The sequence below is a fragment of the Lissotriton vulgaris genome, chromosome 9 (assembly GCF_964263255.1).
Source record: "Lissotriton vulgaris chromosome 9, aLisVul1.2, whole genome shotgun sequence".
In the NCBI taxonomy this organism is placed as follows: Eukaryota; Metazoa; Chordata; class Amphibia; order Caudata; family Salamandridae; genus Lissotriton; species Lissotriton vulgaris.
In genome coordinates, this window is record NC_141697.1 from 237,967,705 (window position 1) to 237,981,724 (window position 14,020).

General features: G+C 39.6%; 1 protein-coding gene across 1 annotated transcript; it reads left to right on the forward strand.

Annotated features, from left to right (window-relative positions):
- Positions 1–1,592: 1,592 nt before the first annotated feature.
- Positions 1,593–11,863, forward strand: LOC147689892 (uncharacterized). The gene is made up of 3 exons (XM_086937393.1): positions 1,593–1,643; positions 3,618–3,634; positions 11,130–11,863. Exons 1-3 carry the CDS (start codon positions 1,634–1,636, stop codon positions 11,643–11,645), a joined length of 543 nt encoding a protein of 180 aa, XP_086793519.1. The 5' UTR covers positions 1,593–1,633; the 3' UTR covers positions 11,646–11,863.
- Positions 11,864–14,020: the final 2,157 nt, after the last annotated feature.

A 14,020-nucleotide genomic window follows, 5' to 3' on the forward strand; every position in this document is an offset into this window, starting at 1 on the left:
ATTAACACAGCATTTTTCATGAAAAGAGCATTGACGTAGACGAGGGAGGGTCACGACCTAGAAAGTCTGCAGCTGGTGATGCCTTCCTCTGGTTTATTGCATGGGCGGCAGGGAGCTCCCGCACTAGGATCTGCTCTTTGTGCATGGTCCAACTCCAGATCCGGAAAAATTAACATAATTATTTTAATTAAAAATAATCACAATTATTCTCCATTGCACTAATTTAACCGTTTATATCTGGCTTATCTTGATGTGCTGTGCCACCACCTGACTGCATTTAATGACTCAAACTGCCTTTGATAGGGCGGGGTCTTGCGCAAGGGGCGCACAGCCACAGCCAACGCTGTATATAAATACCAAACTCTCAGCAAAGCTTTCAGATTCTTGACTGACCGTCCATTCAGGTAAGAGATGAGCTCTGTGGTTTTTGTCGGTGGAAACTCTCTGATGGTGGTGCATGTTTCAAAGGCTTGATGCAATTGCACATATGTAGGTACATGCATAATTTAGGCATCAGTAGTACTTGTTAGCATGTTTTCGATATATTTATCTGTGCAAGCTGAATTTTTGAAGTTGATTTTTTAAGTTAGAACTTTGTGTGTATACTAAACGAAAATGAACGTCGCTGGAGAAACTAGACAACTCCATTTGTTTCATTAAAAGAAATTTCGTTGGCCCAGAAGGAAAAAAGCGCTTGGAACTGCTCGCGCAATTTTTTTTGCCATTTGTCTGGTAAAGAGATTTCAAAACTGGAGCAGTCAGATTGCTGCCACAGTTATTAACTTTAACAATATTGTAATTTCTTTTATCCAATGTTAGACCTCAGGAATAGAACCTAAATTACCGTCCAAAGCACCCCCTGCCTCCTAGCGGCCTATCTTGTTACACCTTGGCATCTCTCAATCTAATTCTAAGGGCTTTTCATCTCCTCTGACATGTTCCACAAATGCCGCCCTGTCCAAAACCCAAGTACTGGTCTCCACACTTTCCAAAATTGTCTTTCCCTATTTTCCATCTCATTAGCTAACATCTCCATGCTCAAGAGTGTGGGTCCTAGTGACATCACCAACCCACATCCGTTGTATGGCGCCTAGGAAAAGTATAAGGCACTTGTACCCAGACAAAGGAAGACAAAATGTGAGATACAGCGACCGTCCAGGTTCACACAATCCGATTAGGATGATTTGCTGGAATATAATTAAGGTTTTCTGATTTCTGAGCCTCTAATTTGGCACCTAAACTGAAACGTCTCTGCATATTTTTGCAAATATCAATAAATACACTTAGTAAATACATGCTACCTAAGCATTAAACAGGAAAGAGACATTCCACTATTGTGTTTTCGGCTGTAAAAACAAACAAATGCAACTAGGTTGGCACCATTTAAATCTTACCAGATGCATAATTCTTTGCGGCAGTATGAGTGTATGTTCACAGCTCCTGTCAGGAATTAGGATACAAAGAAGCCCACAGCCCTTGTGCTGCATCAGGGTTATGTTATTGCTGATTAATAGATCACTACAGTTCAAAGATTAAGTTTCCTGTTCATTGTTTTGCTTTCTCTGATGGACTTTTTTTCCTTCACAGACCCTTGTTTTTTCTTTGGTGACATCAAACCACAACCTTGAAAGTCATGGACCACTGTAAGTGCTTGTTGCTCTTAATTTCTGCTTGTCATGACAATCTCAACCTTTATTTTCTTTGAAGTTGTTAAAGGTTTATTGGCAATTTAAATAAATCACATCAGCCCAAATCAGTGACACACCACAATAAACCAATGCAAAATAGATACATTAAAAATATAACAAAGTGTTCAAAATAATCTCAAAATAAATTCATAACCATTATACTATGGTAATACAGCAATAATGTAATTAAATGTGATTATTCTGCAATACAATCCTAGAAACAGGGTAGTAATGAAGGGTTAGGTGGAACTGTGCTCACGCAGTAACAACATGAATGTTCATTTATACTGGTGAGCCCCTTCATCATATGAGCGCTTGAATACACAAGCTAGATTTTCTGTTCTTCATGTGAAGCAAGTTGTCTGGACTTTAATTTTACTCTTGAATCGTTGCAGGCTTACAGGCAGATTAATCAAAATTGCAGCACAATCAAAGATTCGATCATTGATCTTCGAGCCAAACTGAGCAAAAGGCCAATAGGTGTTCAATACAATCAATTTGACCCATTTTGATGTCATAAGTGTCAAAGTTGTTGAAATAGTCCACACATTGACAGGGAAGTGGATTGGCCCCACTGGTGAGACTCTTTCTAGCCAGTAGGGTTAGTGATAATAAAAAAAATCAATTGGCATTTTATTTTTTCAAAAAGCTCAAAAACTAGGAATTTACTTGAAATATAAATTTGCTATTAATCACTTGTTGATAAGTTTCATAGAATGAAGAGTGCTTTACAATATAGGTGTCGGTGAACAGTTCATATATTGTCATGAATTGAGCATTTCTAAACGTCTTGATTTAGAAATAACTCCAGAATGTGTTTTAACTTCCATAGTGGACAGAGGGAAAGATGTTTGTCCTTGTCGCTCACAACATAAACTCAAACTTAATTTACAAAATAAAAATTATTAAATAAAACTACATATATGAGACAGTATCAAGTCAGCAACTAAAAAATTAGGTAATTGGCTCTAAAGCATATTTCTTCTGGCGCATAGGGTGAAATAAAATATTTACACATTATACATTCCGATTGCACATCATTGCGTAATCCAGCTGTGTCTCACAGATGTATTTACTTAAGGGTGTTTACAAAGCACAACCACCAATCACTCTGCTACAGTCTCTTGTAATCTTCTTTTTGGTTTTCCAAAGGTTGCCGAATCATATGAAGGTGTAAACCAGCAGTGTTTGGCATCCAGAATCAGAATTACAGGCTAAACATATAAGAAACATTCGCATAAAATATAATTAACAGATATAGGCAGTCAGTGGGTAGCAGCTCACAAATCTGACATGGATCAAGTATGTTGGATGTCCTTCGTCAAAACAAATGTTTCTCCCAGACTCATGCGCCCCAATAGCAATGGTGAGCAATGTAAATGACCTGATAACAAAAACAATTTCACTAGAAAGTCACTTTTATTCATAGAATAATGGAAAATTGTAGGGAAAATTCAATCCCGATTAACAAAGGCCAGGTTGCAGCAGTTTTGCATGTGGAGAGGTCACTTACAAAATAGTATGTTCTGCCACTTCTGAAAATGCTAACTAGGGGAGGAGGTGTGTGTGTTCCACAGGCAGCGTCAGTAGACAAGGACAAGTAAAGAAGCCAACTTTCACAAAGTCATATATTTATGCCAGGAGTAAAAAGAAAGCTATTAAGCCCACTCTATTTTTTTTTATTTTCCACACTTTGATGAATCCATACTCCCAAAGTATATTTCTTTTCTTTGATAAAAAGATCCTTTCTTCAATAACAAAAATGAATATTTCTTTAGAAATACTTTACTATCATGTCCGAGCAGAGGTCACACTGTCCATTAGTAGAAGAAACCCTGCATTATGCAAACATGTTGCACAAATGGCATTTTGTTCAAATACATCTATTCAATTATTAATTCAATCCATCATTGTCTTTTTGATTTGCAGCACAAAAGCAGAAGCAGGTAAGACATTGTACTCTATACTTTTTAGATGGTGCAAACTTGGTGGCAGAAGTTAGTTTACTATCATTAACACTCCTACAGATGCAAAGGGTGCCATTTACCTTCCTCATACAGTGTGCAAAATAAATCAAAAGGAGAGTAGCTATTGACACAACTTCCGGCTGCAGACTTTCACTTAAGTGTATACTCGAGCGTCTCCTTTCCTCTGAAATCAGGGAGTGGAGCCATCTAATGCTGATTTTACAAGAGTAAAGTGCCAATTAGTAAATTCTCCTACATAAATGGAGCTCTCTGCCACCTGTAAGAAGATATCCCTAAGGAAAGATAGCAAAAATAATTCAGTATATGCAAACTATAAATGTAAAATAATTATAACAATTATTTATAACGAAATAAAATACAAAGTTACAAGACATAGCTCATCAAAAGAAACTTTTATTAAATATTGTAAGTACATTATTTACTTTCTAAAGATAACCAAAATAATAAATCCTACCTTAAGTAGCTTTAATATTTTTAATAATATTTAAGAAATTAATTAAAAAATATGTTTAACGAATGTAAATTATTTTTTAATTTTAATAAAAGCTTCAAAATAAGATTGAACGTTTTTTTAAATAAGGTATATTTTAAAATAATAAAATATTCAATTGTCCATTTTGTATATTTTTTAACACTAAATATTTTTTATTGAAATGTCAAAATCATTTATTTTTACATTATTTTCCATGGATTGTTATTTTAAGTCACAGCCCCCATTAGTTTCATAGGGGTGTGTTGCAGTAGCAGTGATTGGTCATTTGGGGTACCACACTTACTCCAAGGGTGGGCTTCAATACATTTAATCTGTTTTGTGGCCTTTTGTGGTTTAGTAAGTCTAGAAGTGAAGTTTGTGAACGGTAATTGTCTCACACTATTGTGGGTGTGTTTGTATTAGCATCTATCTGCCTAAATCGCTCCATTGAGGAGCAAATATTCCCCATGTTACAGCCATTCCTGCTTGTCACTCCCACAATCATTTCTAAATCATTTGCTAATGTGTTCAGATATCTCTGCCACTGAGCAAAGATCAGAGAGGTAGAAGCGCAAGTCTAGTATCGTAGGAAGCGTATGTAAGTTAATAGCTTTTTGTAGCACACGCGTAGTACCACTGTATTGCTACCACACATACTATAAAATGCAGTTTGTGACTAGGCCTCAGTGTCTGTAATGACCTGAAGTGGGGTGGTCACCCTAATGGAACACTGGAAGATCACCACACCCAGAAGAAAGACTCAATTTTTTCTCCACTGATCAGTGACCATGGATTTTACAATTCCCTTCTGAAATCTTATTCATTTAGATTAAAGAATATTAACACAGATTTGGGAGAAGCAGCTGAAAATCTTTAATCAACTAGGCTTTTGTTTGTTTTTGATTTGGGAGTGCGGATATGTCCCCTTGGTCACACCATTGTAGCAGGTTTACGCCTCATACATCCGTAGTGATGATATGTGACCTCTTCTTCTCAACCAAAGTCCTGCACTCTGACCTAACGAAAGCCCTCATCTCATCATACTAAATTGGACTCTTTTGCATATGTTTTGCTGTAAAGCGCTCTGGTAGCCCTGGGTTGTGCCAGCGCTATATAAAACTCCTAAAATAATAAAATAAAATAAAATAATATCAGTTGGAGCTCTCTTTACTTTAAAAAAGTAAATTCATTACATAACATGCCTTGCCTAGGTAATTTCCTTGGGGGGCAGAATTATAAAGTCATCCTTTGAATTTGTATCAGAAAAATATCCATTGATCTCTTAGCATCTTTTAGTAGTCAATGTATGTAGGTTTCAGAAAAGATTCTATAAAATGTTTACAAAAGTGTTTGCCACAGTGGTTGCTGGTAAATATAATTATGTAAAGTGCTTGCAATGTTCAATACTGTAAAAGCTATCCAAACCAAATCCATCAAGTCTTTCTTGATAATTTGTTTGCTATGTCTTCATATGTATATGTCAACCTATTTTTATTAAATCTGCAAATTACCATTTACATTGGTCTTATTGATCAAAAGTCCATAAAACAAATACAACATTCATATATTCAGATAAGCATTGCTTCAATCTGACCTAACCACAAGTGAAGTTACCTCTCTTTTCAATTGGGAGGTTGTAAATTCTGTTGAATCTCTGTGTCCCTGATACCAAAGATCTCCCTCACACATCTATTGAAGACTGGTGAGACTTGGCCTGCGGGCAGCCGGCATATAAAGCAGTTGACTTCCAAGCATTCAGTCCTCTTGATAACACCCACAGAGCTCTCCACAATGTCATGGAAAGTCAAATTCAGTTGTGTTGCTGTGCCTGTGCACTCACCTCAGCTTGAATAATCTCTCACATATAAGCATTACATGTATTGTCATCAAATATTCACATTTAACACTGCTTCAAATAGACAGATCCAGCCGCTCCTGCCCATGGGTTACCAGATCATGCCGGGTGGGCCACTACATGCCAGGGATGCCCCTCAAGAAGAAAAGGATGCCCGTCATATGCCCATTTGATGTTAGGTATTACCACAAGATGTCACCAGGGATGTCCACTAGATTTAAGGTGTGGGTACCAGAAGGGCCTACTATATATTAGAGATCTCTGTTCTATGCCAGGTATGCCCACTACAAGGCAGGATTTTCCATCTCATATGGTTGTCCATCAGAAGCCAGGCAAAGTTTCCACAGCAAGGGATAGCCACAAAATGCCAAGAATATCCTCCAGGAGCCAGCAACAGTGCCACGTACCAGGGATGTTTATGAAATGTGATTAACCCGAGTATTTTAGGTGTCACTGCCGGATGGATGTCAAGGCTGTCAATTGTTAGAAATTGGGTTCCTAGTTGGCTGGGGTATAATCCCTGGTCAAACAGTAATCACAACCTCACTGAGGGAAAGGGACAAGCAGTCCCTAAATGAACCTGTGCTCTCCCTCTGGTAGCTTGGCACAGATCAGTCAGACGTAACCTTAGAGCAATGTGTAAAGTATTTGTGCAACACTTCAAACAGTAAAACTGTTAAAACATCACACAAAAGCATTCCACACCAGGTTAGAAAAACAAAAAAAATACAATAGGTGGAACTGGAGTTATGAATTTTTAAATAATTAACTGTAAAATAGTGTTAAAAAGCATACAGACCCAACGGGGATATCTGGTTGGGCTGGATCGGGTCAAATCCAAAAGCTCAGGCCAATTGCGATGGAGCGCGGGTACAATACAGTCACAGATCACTCCCACTGAAGGTTTACCTTCTCAAGTTTTGTGCCAAGAGTGCCATTGGTGGGGAAGAACCTTCCTGGGAGCAAGGAGAGCTTTGCTGGCAATGGTCATTGGGAAGCCAAGAGCCAGCCAGGTGTCACAGAAGGGTCCGCTGGACCCTCGCCGTAGTGATCCAGGGCCACGGACAATGCTTGCTGTGCGAAGAGATAAACTTGCAGCAGCTCGCACTGATTCATTGTGCGAGAGGCACGGTTCCAATGCGAACAGGCCCGCTCACTGTTGTGAGGAGCTCAAAAGCTTGATTCAAAGGAATCGAGAGCCACACCAAGGGCTCAGGACCTGGAGGCACCTCTTGGGAGTAAGGAGCTCATTGAAGACAGGTCCAGGGGCTGTGGGGAGCCTGCGATGTGCCTGAAGCTCAGATCAGGAGGCCAGCAGACTAGCCCTTTGAGTTACTCTGGGGTCCTTGGTTGAAGATGGGTTCCAGTATCAGTTCTTCCTTCCGATGTAAGGGGCAGGAGGCCAGCACAGCAAGTCCCCATCTTCTTCAGAGTAGCAGTCTATCGATGTGGAAGTCTTTTCGGCAGCACAGCAGTCTTTCTTCATGGCAGAGTTTCCACAGATCCAGATGTATACAGAAGTGGTAGTGTCTGAGGTCCAGTTTCCTAAACCCAAGTTGGTAAACTTCAAAGAGATGCCTTGAAGTGCACATATGCCCTGCCTCTCTGCCCTGGCTACATACTCACTACAGAGAGGTGTGCAGCCCTTTATGTGGGGACAGTACATAGCCTATTCAGGTATAAATGAGTCTGGGTCCAGCTCCTTACTCCCCCCTGCTAGGATAGCCCATCAAGTCAAAATTAAGCTACCATTATGTGTGGCTGTCTATGTGGAATACACAAAGCCCAGCTGTCATCCACCCCATACATGTGATCATAGACAGACAGCAAGCATCAAATGGATAAAGCAAAAAAACATGGTAACATTCTAAAAGTGTCATTTTCAGAATTGCGAATTAAAATCCTACTTCACCATAAGTTGTGATTTTAAATTGTGATTGTGAAACTTAGGAGACTTATTTCTTCCTGAATTGGAGATTAGACTTATACAATGGAATAAGCAATTCGCAATGTTATCCTATGTGAGAGATAGGCCTTGCAGCAGTGAAAAAGGATTTTAACGGTGTTTCACTACCAGGACATGTAAAACTCAAAAGTACATGTCCTACTTTTTAAATACACTGCACCCTGCCATTGGGCTGCCTAGGGCCAACCGTAGTGGTGACGTATAAGTATTAAAATGGAAGGTTTGGGCCTGGCAAGAGGTTTAACTTTCCAGGTGTACATGGCATTTTGAAACTGCACACACAGGCTCTGCAGTGGTAGGCCTGAGACATGTTTAAAGGGCTAATTAGGTGGGTGGCACAACTAATGCTGCAGACTCACTAGTAGCATTTAATTTACAGGCCCTAGGTAAATGTAGTGCACTTTACTAGGCACTTCCCAGTAAATTAGAGATGCCAATTGTTGATAAGCCAATGTAACCATGTTTAGGGAAAGAGTTCAAGCACTTTAGCACTAGTCATCAATTGTAAAGTGCACAGGATCCTAATGCCAGAAAAAACGAAGTCAACTAAAACAATAAGTCATAAGGTAAGAATTAGGGAAAACCATGCCAATGATGCATGGTCTAACACACACCCAATGCTAAAAATACCCACCAGATGCCATTAGTAGAGATGTGACATTCGGAGGCTACAAGCAGCTATTACATGTAAACGGTGACTTAAGGATGTCAAGAATGTCCAATTACAGTCAAGGATACCATCAGAGAATAAGAGTACCCGCTTGATATCATAAATATCAGCCAGATGCCACTGGTACTCAATATAAGCCACTGGTGGCCACTAGTTATTAGGGATGTCCTCTTCAAAACACTCAGAAGATGCAAAGTTAGAGCACCAGTTGATAAGGCGGCCACCAGATGTCAGGGATGCCTATCCTGTGCAATGAATGGGCAAACTATGCCAGGGATGTCCACTGGATATGAGAGGAGGAGTAGATGGCAGAGATGCCAACCTTACATACAAGAGATGCCAACCATACAAATATGCACAAACAGATCAATATAAACAATAGCAATAAACATCTACGCAATATTGTATATCCAAAATTGCCTCTCACATTTTGCTTTACTAGTTGCCACCTGTATATTTGCAATTCTCACTCTGCTGCTTAGAGGAATTATATAGCTTAGCCCCAGAGGGGATGAGGATGTTCCAAGAAGCACAGACACACCCAATCAAATGGTGAAGTGCTACAGAGCCTGCCTTAAATCCGGTATTTGAAAAGCTTGAACAACTTACCCCATAGGATCTCAAGGTGCTGGAGGCCATCAGGGAGATTAAGTGAGCTATTGCCCAGAGTCACATAGTTCTGAGCTGCCACCTGGGATCGAACTGTGAGCCCTGCGCTCCATAGTCAGCTGCCCTGGCTGCTGCACCACACCTCTCCTTTGCCTTGGCATAGACAGCAGGAGGGCTGCAAGCTGCTTTTCTATCTCTTAAACTAGATGTTGGTGAGGTGTCTGTACAGTCCCAGGATTTTTTAAATGATATATATACAGTGTAACAGTAGCCACTCTGTCGTTATGGTTAAGGTTACCAGAAATGGGATTTCCTCCGATTTTTCAATATTCATAAATATGTGTCCAATTGACTCCACAAAACTATTATGTTTTCTACATTGGAGGACGATGGAAGGTCTTGAGGTGACTGGTCATGGAAAAGCAAAGATAAAAGGGTGTAAAAGGGGGTCCCAACAAGGGTTAGGACACCAACGCATTTTTCCATAGACTTTGAACTCATGCAAAGCAGCCAAACGTCCAGTCACATTTTTCATGAAATGTGCTACATTTACACATTATGGTGTGCTGGAGGCCCTTGTGGCCTGTGATGCGAAGTCCTGCGTTGATGATACATTATGCACTGGCTGGTTCTGAAGGAGCTGTTGAAAAAAAACTTGCAATTTGAAGGACTGTCTTAAAGAAGTGTCATGCAGTGGTGCTTCTGATGAGGCTGTGGGCTGCGATGGAAGTCCTGCACCTGGGACAACCAACGCTCTGGTCAGGAGGCCAGCCAACTAGCCCTTGTAGTCACTCTGGTGGTTCTGGGTTCAACCTCAGACAGCCAAGCCTCACATATGTACTCCTGGAAACCTTAGTGAATTATCAAATATTACATGTTTATGCCAATGTTAACAATAAGGTCCTAAACAAAGTTTTTAGGGGGGTTTTTAATATCTATCACACTTTGCCTTTTTAGTACTTTTAAGTAACATTCATAATATTCTTCCAATGGAAATGTATAAACAGGAAACTCTATTATGCTTAGCTTCTAAATAAATGAAAATTAGGAAATAACATAAAGTAGATGTAACCATTTCCAGTTCATTTTTATTATTTATTGTGTTGTTAGAATGAATAACAAGATATGGCTTCTCCCTCCTGCACCCTTGTGAGTAAAACCAGAGCAGAATTGAGGACACAGCATTAATTGATGATCTGCCGAGATCTATATTGCCATATGTGACTTCTGATCTCATTGACGATGTCATCAATTGCGTAATCAATGGCAAAATGTTTGGTGATACAAATCTTTGAAAATAGTTGCTGTACTAAAAATGGTCTAAACTGTTCATGATAATCCAAAATTTAAAGAAATGGAAAACATTTTTCATGTTATTTACGTGCTCATACGCTGCGTGTATTTGTATGAAAATTGCATTCTTTTACATGCTGTTACCGTTCCCAAATCAAGGGCCAATATTACATTAAGATAAGTAGGAGTGGTTGCATTACTGTGCCATCACAAGATGCAATATGAGGATGCCGGATTAGACCAAGAGACTTTACAAATGGATTTTTTTCCACAGGAGACAGAGCCTCACAGTGGGAAAATATAATTTTGAATAAGGCTCTGAGAATCCTTCACTAGAACTGCTGAAATATACAGAAATTGTGGTGGTTCAAATGAGACATGTATGCTTGTTCTTTGAAGGTTTTGTATTATGCATCTCATTGCTTCACTGATCACCCAATAAACATGAGGACTGTGTGCATTGTGCATGTGTATTGTGGATGCTTCTATTTGTTAAATGACTGTGCTTTACACTTAACAGAATTTGATTAATTTTGTTAACCATAAACTGACCATCTCTCCATATTATTTTCTATCTCTTCTCACTAGGGAAAAGAAAGTGAAGGAACCTGCGGAGTTCAAACAGACCTCTCCGGACGAAAGCAAGACCAAGGACAAGACAAAGGACAAGAGAGGGGTCATGGCCAACAACAAGGGCAAGGAATCACTCCTGGCAAGGAAAAAGATTATGGAGCAGGACAAGGTCATGGTCAGGAACATGGGAAACAAAGAGTTGAAGAAACATGCTATGGAGTAGCACAGGGACCCGGTCAAGGAAAAGGTGAAAGATATAACCAGGGAAAAGACGAGGGATATGGACATGAAAAAGACCAGGGAAAAGACCAAGGTTATCCTCAGGGAAAAGCTGAAGATAAACACCTTGGAGGTGGAATGGGACAAGACCAGCGGCAAGGCTATGGAGACAAACTAGGAAAGGGCCAAGCAGAGGACAAGGGAGAGGGTCAAGAACATGGAAAAGAAGGAAAGAGTCTTGAAGAGGGCCGAGGACAGGGACATGAAGGAAGGTGCCAAGGGAAAGACATGGGACAAAAGCAGAGAAAGTAACTCAGCCAGTTTCTAGGAAGAGAACGTGACGAGGAATCCAGAAAATAAAAGCCGTAATCCATTATTGCATGTTGTACCACGTAGGCATTCCACATGCATCTCTTCAATTAAACATCCTTAAAACTGTACAATCAAGTTCCATCTCGATATTAGGTTTGTGACATTGTGAAAATGGATAGAGTTGCAATGTATACTTTAAAATAAATGCATGAATCAATTATCACCTCCTCAGTGTATTTTTTGCTGAACATACATTTTCATTGATTTATAAAACCATTCTATCTTGAATTATGTAGAACATTAGAGAAAAGTATTTGCATTGTGAGCTCCTGGAGCATACTGCGTATTTTTAAGTTGGGTTTAACTCCCTTTCAATAGCTCAAAAGCTAAAACTCATCAGAAGCACATCTACGTTGTTGATTTCTATCCACACAGGTGTTCTGTTAAAGCAGTTGTAAAAGCAATGCTTTGAATTTGAGAGAAATGTAGTTGCGCAACTTTATCTCTCACATCACATATTCTTTTAAATCCACAGGTCATGGTACAAGTCGAGCCCATTCAAACTTCTCATCCACAACTAAAAAGCCCTACACAACACACAACCAGAATACCTGAACATCCACTTACACTTTCACCAACCCAGCAGACAACTATGCTCTGCCTCACTCTCACTAATCCACATTCCTGCATCCGCAAAAGCAAAACTGGAGGTCCCTTATTCTCTCACATAGCATCCAAGACATGAAACAACCTTCCTCAACACATCAGAGCCTCCTCCTGACTTCCTGAATTCCTCAAGATGCTGAAGACCTGATTCTTCATATAAACACATTGAGGACCACAAACCTACATACCGATCCAAACGCCTGGATAGCCCTTCGGGTGATTAGAGCACTACATAGATCAATATAACATAACATGGTGAGCTTCTGTGGCCTTAGTAACTCCCTTAAATTCTACAATAAACTCTCCCTCGTGTGATGCTTTTTAGGATGAGATGATAAGAATGTAGCAGTATTCAAATAGAAGATATAAGGAAAGAGATGCAAAAATAATAAGAAAAGCTCAAAATGGGGGAAAGTTGAACAGACAGAAGAGAAATCGAGCGAGAGGTGTAAGAAATTGATCTGCTTAGTGTACATTTCACTTTAATTCTTTGTTTCGAACTTCTGGGTTCTTGACATCTTGTGTTGAAAGAGACCTGTTGAAACACTCCCAAACACATATTTGGTGGTAAAACTGGACACCTTTTATTAAATGCAGTCTCTACTATTGTAACATTGATTTGACTGCTTCTCAGACCCTCACACTTCCACTGGAACATAGTAAGATATCAGTACCGTATTGTAAGGCAACACCACCCTGCCTGTTCCATTTGGGTCAGTTAGAAATTAAGCATGATCATTTTTCCACACTTCATAATATATGTCATGCATTTCAGAGCGCTTTCTCAATCCCTAACAGTTGTGCTGCAGTACTCCTGTTTCATAAGGATAAAATACAATAAAATAGAATATCATATTGGCGTGAAAGGATGAAATATTTTCTGTAAGTCATTAGTCAACTTGTTCTTGTAGTGCTTATGAGAAATTGAATGTTGTATAACTGGACCAGTTTAAAATAATGTTTACGCATTCACACGTTTGACCTAATGACTGCCCATCTGTTCAGGCCACTTAGCAAAACTTCACATACACTGTTAGAATCCTTGTATTTGATAGGAAATACTCACAATGCCCAGTAAGAAAGGCTGGGGTGACAACGCTTGCTGTCTTCTAATGTACTAGTGAATACCCGTGCCATCATTGTTTCAGGAAGGGTTTAATTCCAGACTTAATTCCAGACTCTACCTACTCTACTCTGTGTAGCATCACGTGGAAGGGCCAGCAGAAGATTAAATGCCTTTAAAGTAGGCTCAGCTGAACTGGTTTGTGGTAAGTGAAACTGGACTTTTATATATAAGTAAAGTATATATAAAGTAGCACTGGACATACCCTTAAAACAGGAACTGCGTCAGCCTGTAGAAAAAAAGTAGGTTTTTAGACCAAGGGAACATTTTATGGATTGTACTTAGATAACCTAACATATATATAATGCCCTTCTTTTACAAAATCTTGCCATGAAGGCTAATGGCACTTCAGAAGTAGCCAGTAAGAAGCCAGAGGAAGCCTTTGACTCCAGATAACTAGAAGCAACCCTGCTTGTTTGAGGAACACTGGAAGACCTAGTCCTACCTCTTCCTGAATTGCTCTTACCCAGAATTGATTTCCAAATTGTAGAGAATAGGTGTTCTAAGGTTGTGCTAAGAGTGATTGGAACCAACCCTGTTTAGGGCAGATGCCTCATTGCCAGACGTACTTGGCCTCCGAGTGGCC